Raw genomic sequence first — 8,948 nt, forward strand, 5'->3', positions numbered from 1 at the left:
GAGTCATCATTCAGTTAAATCAGTGTGAATAGCCTCTGATTTACGCGTAAATTGCACTTTTTTTCATTCATGGGCAGGAAAATCGAGAAATCAGGCTCTTGCCTTGATTTATTGAGTGGATATTTGTAAAAAAAAACAACAACGAAAAACAGTTCAGCATTATGTCCCTTATCAATACGATTGTGTTTACAACACAACACAGCCTATACAAAAACATATATTCAATATTATCACAGTATTCGAACATATTGAAAATATATGAATAGTACTGTTTACATTAATTGGTATTGTCACGATATTCGAAAACATCAAATTCATGTATTATTCAAATCTATATACATTTGCATGTATAAAATATATTTATCCTATTCTTTAGCTTCTTACTTGGATGTTTTGGTTATTTTCATCATCAATGACAAAATAACAGCATAAACCGCAATACTACAGTTATAAAGACGATGCTGATGCTGCTGATGATGGTGATAATGTTTGATTTAAGAAATAATAGCCATTATAAATAATGATAATAATAATATTACTACTGCTACTACTACTACTGCTACTACTACTACTTCTACTACTACTACTACTACTACTACTACTACTACTACTACTACTACTACTACTACTACTACTACTACTACTACTACTACTACTACTACTACTACTACTACTACTACTACTACTACTACTACTACTACTACTACTACTAATAATAATAATATAATGATAACAATAAACAACAAAATAATAATAACAACAACAATAATAATGATAATAACATAAAAATAATATCAATAGTAATGTTATTAAAAGCATTATCTGAGAAATCTCATTATATAAAAAAAACCTATTTCAGTGTTTCGATTGATCTACAGATGATGGAAAACAACATAAAAGTCCTGAAAATCGACAAAATATTATCTCGCTTTGGTTGTCATAAAAAAGTGTAAGTTATACTAATTTATTTTAAGTTATTTAAATAATGTTTTAATCAGGGTTTTAACCTTGGCTGTAATCATGGTAATTGTGGTGGATTAACAAAAAGAGAAACAACATGTTTACAACTGGTTATTTTGGCATTATGACATCATATAGTCATTATACCGTAGAATGTGTGCAATGTAGCATTTTCACTGCCAAAGTCTTGACTAGACCTTAATATCTTAGACCTGTCCTATATGCATCCATTTTTATCATTCATAATTTTTATTTCAACCATGCAAGAATATTCATTGAGCTGACTTGGTTTCATGAGAAACTGGTGAATGATTCTTTTTTTTTATAGCAACGACCTTTTAAATCATGACTCTGTGCATGTTAATCCGTGAACATGTTAACATCACGCAAACTGGAGGTAAGTTCCTTGATGAGGGACACGGAGAGGTCCTTGAGTGGTGAATGTTTGCCTACTAACTGGTAACCAAGAAGACGCATCGAATCCTCACATTCATTCTGAACAATCATGACCTGTTCTCCCGATAAATTCAACCTCCATCTTGATGCGGTGCTCGAAGAATTTTTCGACAGACTGAATAGGGGATGATTGGGATTTTCCCCTATAGTCTTGCCTTGCGTGTTCTCTTTTATCCATTTGAGGACTTCAGGGGGTGTCGGACGACCTAGGAAGTTGTAGATCTCTTGAGCAGTCATCCGGGGCCTCTCCGCAAAGTCCTCATACCGTATCAACATGTAGCGCCCCTGAAGCCATGCAGGTTGGGAAAGGGCTATTTTGAGTGATTGTCGTAACCAGGAGCAGAATGTCTTTATTGTTAATTTCAACATGTCTTTTGGCGGAAGAAAAATGCCTTCATCAAACTTTACTGGATTTAAACTGTTCCTTTTCAAACCTGGAGGAATTTCGTCTTTCTTGGCCGAGAAGTACTCCAGTCGGGAATTGGCCGTGCCGCGTGGGTCTCGTACAAGTTGGATGATTCGGACGTCCACCAGATCGTCATCAAGTAATGGTTTTAGGTGCAATAGATTGCTGCGAATAAGCTTGACTGCAACGTTCCCGTTGCAAGCTAAGCAAATTTGTTTATACACCGCTGGTTGGAGTTCCTTACATGTCTTGATATCTTTACAGAGAGGCATTAGGGCTCGGCTTTTGGTTCGTCCACCCCAGGACCCGTGACTCCTCACAAAACCCTTGGAAAATTCGCAGCGGCTAATATTACTTAATACTTCGGTCATTCTACTATTAGCTTCAGCTTTAGTTCTGTGCTTTGTAACCCAGTCATGAGTAACATGAAGCGGCTCGTAAAGGTAGAATATGTCTTTATTTTGATTCAATATCTGTCCTACTGCAGATGAACCAGTTCGCATCTGCGCTAGCAGGATAACAAATTGTGGCCTATAAGCTGCTGAACCTTTGGCTGTGATCTTAGTCTTCGCATGAATCGTCAGAGGCTTTTGAGAGATGAAGTAATTAGTTTCCTGAACGTAGGCCTCATAATCATTGTCATGAATCGCATTTTCCTCGTCACCCTCCTGCCGCCGACCTATGATATCGCTATCAGATATTTTGAAACCCTTGTCGAGGACTTTTTCATTTTCGATCAGAAGCCTCTGATTTGTGGAGTAGTTCTTCTGATTCCCATACGAAGCTTTGTCCAGGTCTTCGCCCTTCTGAGAATTCGGCAGATCCCGTCGTCTAACGGCGGCACGGTCACCGTTATGGCGTTCCTCGTCAATATCTTTCTTACTCGGAGGCTTAAGACTCGGAGTACCATTGTCTTGGATCCTGTCAGTATCCCTTTTCAGGATTGCTTCAGACAGATTCGTTCGACTTACATCATGTAGGCTGCGATTATTATTTTGCTTGTCTAACACCACCCTCTCCTCATTACTCACCGGAGTCTTTCGATGTGTGCTGGGACCATAGTCCTCCCGAACCACTTTCTTTGCAGACACCATAGAACTATAGTTAACCAACAAATCAATTTGCATGATATTATCATCTCGTAGTACCACTTTAAATATGGATGCAGGATTAGCGTCTCCAGCAGGAGCTAGAGCTGGAGAAAGGCGTTTTCGAGTCGAGTACGGATTCTCATCAGATTCTTGGTCAACCAGTTTGTTTAACCCCTGAAGAATGACCAATAATGACAATCCTACAAAGCACATAAATGTATATGTCAAAACCTTTAGGCGGATACGACAGCGTCCCATAATTAACATCAAATCCAATACCATTAACGAACAGATTCTAATTCCTTTTTAAACTCAATTGTTGTGAACAACGACTGGGATCCCATAGTTGGTGAAAAACGAAAAAAAGTCGGATTGAATTAGACAATAATAACGATGACAAAAATAATTTTACATAAAAAAATGGTAATCCGATACTTGCGTATATCATTCATGTGCAAGTTTGATGATAAATATTCCGGAATTCATTAAAACTGAAGACACAAGTTCAGTTCGTTTCGCAGACACTTTTCATTATGATAATGATCAGTATTTTATCCAGGGTGGCATTATTGCATACCAATGAGATGTCAACCGCACAGCATCGTGAGCATCACACTCTTTACATGTCTTACGTGTCTGATGATAATAAATGAATGCTGAAGTATCTATATGGCAACGGCAACATCCTCCAAGCATGCCAAGTGAGACCTCGTGACTCTCTCGATCCAAAATATGAGCGCTGCATATAAAGTGACATGGAAAGTGACTATAACTTCTTTGCGACAAAAAATCCCCATGTGTGCACCGTTCATGGTCTAGAGAGAATCAAATGAGCCCCTTCCACCGCCAAACGCAATCTGAGCAGGCACTATTACGGGTGGCTCACTCACTTCACTGGTATGGATAGCACGCAGTGTATTTAATCGAAGCCCCCCTCCCCTCACCACGTATCGTCGCGTTGCTCTTGCTCATTATTTCAGCAAAGGAAGTTAGGGGAGCTAACAGGCAGAGGCGGATGGGGGGGGGGTTGAGGTTGCCTTAACTCAACCTCCTTTAGCAGTCTAGACCCATTACCCTCTTTTGATTCGCCAATTTTTATTCTGTGTAGTGCGTGGTGGCCTCTGATTTTGTTTTGGTGGGGGAGGGCGCGGGGCCTGGCAGGAATTTTTCAAACCCTGCCCCCCCAGCCAATCCTGACCTCCCCTGACTAATAGTACAAGTACATGTATCTAGGTAGAGAGAGTGACGTCAAAATAGCGTATAATTAACACTTCCATTGACCTCACTATACCAGGGGTGTTCCCTAGATTGCTTTGATAAGGTGGGGGGGGGGAGTGTTGTACAACTTGATTTTCCCACAGTGATGGAATTTAATATCTATATATATTCTTAAAAATAACATCTAACAAGCAGCTCGCAGGCTGAAAAGATTACATTTACAAATTAATTTGTAAATTACAAGTTACAATTTGTTTGGAGATATGTGGTATTATGAACATGGCTAACATTTTATATTTTTTGTTCAAATTTCCAAAAAATGGGCAATAGATAATAACTTATTCCTGATAAGAATAGTGTTTAAATTGGTGTGAATTAGAATGTTGATCAGATTGCTGCCAAATGTAATGATATTTTGGCACTTTACTGACAAACTTAATGTTTTGCGTTCTGAAACCTCTTAAACGGCAGTTTAGGAACGAAAATATTGATTCAGATCGCTGCCAAATATTACATTTTTTCTCACTTATACTAAATATATTGAATTGTATATATGTATTTGTGCTTTCCAGAACCATTCTCTAAATCTATGTATGACGAGAGTGCCCAGCGAGCGAGGAAACAATGAAGCTCTGTTTTTCGTAGAAATGCTATTGAATACAAGATATTATAATTATGATCGTACTACATTGTGAAATTACCATGTGAATTCATAAGGAGGGGTCTATGCGAAACTATAAGCATAAAAATACGGTATGTATATAAGCGACTGCGATCATGTGGGGGGGGGGGTCATGTCTCCGGAGGGTTTTTTTTTTTAACTTCCAGTATATATCGATCCCCCACACTGGACATTTAAAGACTAAAAAGCAACATGTACAGTATATTGCGAGAGAGAAAATTGCCATAGCATCTTTACTCGGGCCCATAGGCGGCGGCGGAAGCGGGGACCTTTCCCCCTAAATTTGACGTGGGGGGTGATCCCGCCTAAATTGTTTGTTGATAAGCTTTTTTTTTGCTTGTCAAAAATTTTGGTGTTCCCCCTTAAAATTAGTTTGATATCCTTTTATTTTTTTTCTTGCTTGTCATTTTTTTTTTACCTGTGTCCATCCCAAAATTTCAGATGGGACCCCCCTAACTTTTTGGGCTTCCGCCGCCAATGCACGGGCCACTTGAGTCATGTAATATTTTGAAATTAGATTTACAAGAAAAAAAAATGAAATCACTGAATTCACTATACCGTCCGTGACATTCGAAGGCTCTTTAGCTCATTTTATGAGATGAGTAAAGCAAACGAAACGACAGTAATGTGACACCATCTACTCATCCGCTCCAGACCCGGCGTGTATTGATATGATTATGAACGGTCATGATAACAAGAATTACCCGTACGTACACCAACGCTGATTGATGTCTATCGGAAGAGGATGCACCCCACCCCCTTGAACTCCTAAAGTTATATTAAAGGACAAGACCGATCCAACAAGTATTTGGTTTGAATAAAAAGAAAAAAGAAAACATGTACGCACCGGACTTTACATAAGAAAGTTATGACATTTTGAAATTGTGTTTATTTTTCACAATAGACAAGATAAAGATGCATATGCACATAGCCTTGACATTCAAATGAGAGAGTTGATGATGTCACCCACTCTCTTTATTTTGCCAATGGCAATTTCACGTGTTTTGTTTTTATAATTATTTAAAATACAAAAGAAAGATTGGGGTATACGTCATCGGTTCAATCACATGAATACTGACCATGGTGTGCAAATGACTTTTTTGGGTGAAATTATTAAAGCAGAAATTTAAAAAAATCCGATTTTCAGTGTTCAGCTTGGCCTTTATTCAGATAAACTTTTTTGTTGGGGGCACTGACTTCCCCTCAGGTACTTGCTATTGCCTTAAAATGATTCATATTTATACAGAAAAGGGTAGATGTGACATGTGTGAAGAATGGAAGAAAGTTGTGATCTTTTATGTTTGTTTATTACATTAAAACTCTCCTGTTTCCTAGTATGGTATATTAGATGTTTACATCGGACCACAGGGTTTGAAAAAATCGGGTTATCATTCTGGTCCCACTGGCCGACGGATAAAAAACGTATTCATAAACAGCGGACGAGCAAAATTTCGCGGGTGGCTCCATCCGTTACAGAAATGGACAGCATTGGCGAAAAAAATTGCGAAAACATAACGGAAAAGAACGGATGTGGGTAGGATGTAGCGCAGATTTTACACGGTTGTTCATCGGAAACCTTGCGGATGAAAACGGATTTTAGTGGATGGCAGCTCCGAAGGGGTTTCCGGGGGGGGGGGGTTAATACTTTAATTACGAGATGCATTCGCTTACACCTTTTCTAGTTCCGTGTTACTAACGATATATAGACGTTCCATGTACCTTGTCTTTCCTCCCTCTTTCCGTTGTTCGGCAGACAGCTTCAGCGGATCTGAGTTGCGAGGATGCAGAGAGGATACAGCGGGCGTTTAATGGATGATAACGGACGTGGAACGTTTGTTGCTCGTATATGTTGCGGATCTACATCGTACCAGCGGAAAGTTCATCTGTTCTATAAGTTTTGTGCAGCTCAAAACTTTTTTTTGCGCGGATGAAATCACACTGGACGGATGCGTAGCGTTTTCCAACGAATTGTAAGATTTTTTTCACGTTCTGCATCCGTTTTGTATCTGTAAGTGTAGTGGGACCGGGCCTTTATGTTCTAAATCATCGTACAAATACATCTTTTCAAATATGTGACTATAATCGAATTTTACATCTAGTCATCATAGAAATCGTACGATTGGTTGCGATAATGAAACTAATTTGGTGATTTCTGAAAAAGGCATGTAATCACCGAAATTGTTATATAATTATTCTTTTGTTAATTTGAACCTGAAATACAAAAACATTTTTAATTCCCATTTTCAAAAAAGGCATCACGCGATTTGTTCCAAGTAGACGATGTGCGGTGGCCTTAATTGTTAAAAGGTGTCGTGTTCTTTGATTTCCAATCAAAATCAACCGATAGACATTTTTATTTTGTTCCGTTGACCATGATGACAATTCATGAAATTAATGGGTTTCCTCCCATTCTTGAAAACTCTATTTGCATTTGGATTTTGATGAAGACCGATATCATGATGTGAAGTATTTAATAGTATTTTGTATAAGGACATCTAAATATTTTTCTCATAACATTAGCAGCCCCATGTTTTATTTTACCTATATCTTTTTTGTATGTGATCTTTATAAATGAGTAGAATCAAAAGCTACAAACAAAATAAGAAAAGTACAACTGTGATGGTGTCCTTGAAATGTTAACATTCTGGCTGTGATATGACACGATTGATTGATTTAAAGTCAAATAACTTTAACTTGTTTACTTCGAATTTTAGCTCCTGAAGTCATAATAGTTTGCAGAGTTTAACAGGATGTTTAGAAAGTCTGTCACTTCAGAAAATACACTGTGATCTTCAACATGAATAACAGATTGACGTGGCTAAGGGGGCGGGGCGGGGTGAACACACTCCTATCATGGAGCTATTAGCTCCATGCTCCTATACAGTGCGTCCCACAAAAAAACGAAACCGAGATTTATCGATGATTTATCATAACTTAATCACAAATACGTTAGACAAATGACCTACCATTGTAAAGCTTAGAATCTCCTCTTTCATCTGAAATTACTTAGATTATTTCTCCTTCACGCATGATGAGTGAGCAAAAATAATTTGAAGAGGGGATACAAAAAAAGTCGCGTGGCGGGCTGTATCTGGGTTTCAAAAAGAAAACCACATTTTAAAAAGTTCAATATCTGCTCTTTGATTTGATAAATCAATTACAGAAAATGGTCAAGAAATAACAAAGTTCTGGTTATTTTTAAATAAGGCTTGAATTTCAACGATTTCATAAAATGAAGAGGTTTTACAGGCTATCGTCCAGACTCACTCAAGACTCCGTCTTGTTGACGAGTTAATCGTGCGATAGCTTCGGTGGGAAACCTGTGAAAACACATTTATTTAATGAAATTAAGGAAATACAAGCATCGTTTTGAGGGAACAGAACTTTTTTACTTCTGGACCATTTTCTGTGATTAAGGTATCAAATGAAAGAGCAGATATTAAACTTTTTAGGCATGTGTTTTTTTCATTTTGAAATTCAGATACCCCCGCCAAATAAATTTTTGGTATCCTTTCTTCAAATTGTTTTTGCTCACTCGTGCGTAAATGAGGAATATTCTAGTAGTTTCAAATGAAAGAGGGGATTCTAATTATAGCTTTACAATGGTGGGTCATTTGTCTATTGCATTTGTGATTGGGTTATGATAAATCATCGATAAATCTCGGTTTCATTTTTTGTGGGACGCTCCTTTTCAAAATAACATGACGAGACATAACACACTTTAAAAACCTAAGCAGTTGATTAGCAAACTTAAGACTCGGCAGACGAAAAAAAGTCTGCTTTATACGGATTACACGTCAAAAGAATGCAATTTCGATTGTATACCAGCAGTATGATTGCCAATCTAGATTTAAGTAGGCCTATATTCATTTTTCCGAAGGAATTACTGCATAGCTTCCCCTAGCTATCGATCCCTATCACAAGTCGCTTATTGTTACTGCTGCCACACCAATTATTGAACCAACTCCAGACGGACCCTCGCACGTCCCTGGTTATTTCAAACGGCATGGTTTGTCGGTGTGAATTCGGTATGCATAGGCATCAAGCTTTACCTGTCTGGATAAAACCCGTGGGAGTTGTGAGCCGGATCTATAACTCTATTTTAACAAATTCTCTATCCGCCCTCTTTACAGGT

The 8,948-nt window shown here is 38.1% G+C and overlaps 1 protein-coding gene across 1 annotated transcript; it reads right to left on the reverse strand.

The window, feature by feature from the left end:
• Positions 1 to 834: 834 nt before the first annotated feature.
• LOC121414795 (carbohydrate sulfotransferase 1-like) lies at positions 835 to 3,705 on the reverse strand. The gene has a single exon (XM_041607851.1). It carries the CDS (start codon positions 3,193 to 3,195, stop codon positions 1,321 to 1,323), a length of 1,875 nt encoding a protein of 624 aa, XP_041463785.1. The 5' UTR covers positions 3,196 to 3,705; the 3' UTR covers positions 835 to 1,320.
• Between the last annotated feature and the right edge of the window lie 5,243 nt (positions 3,706 to 8,948).

This window comes from Lytechinus variegatus, chromosome 5 (genome assembly GCF_018143015.1).
Source record: "Lytechinus variegatus isolate NC3 chromosome 5, Lvar_3.0, whole genome shotgun sequence".
In the NCBI taxonomy this organism is placed as follows: Eukaryota; Metazoa; Echinodermata; class Echinoidea; order Temnopleuroida; family Toxopneustidae; genus Lytechinus; species Lytechinus variegatus.

Excerpts from the sequence above, each read along its gene's own strand:
- LOC121414795 (XM_041607851.1), bottom strand. The coding sequence starts at position 3,195 with ATGGTATTGGATTTGATGTTAATTATGGGACGCTGTCGTATCCGCCTA.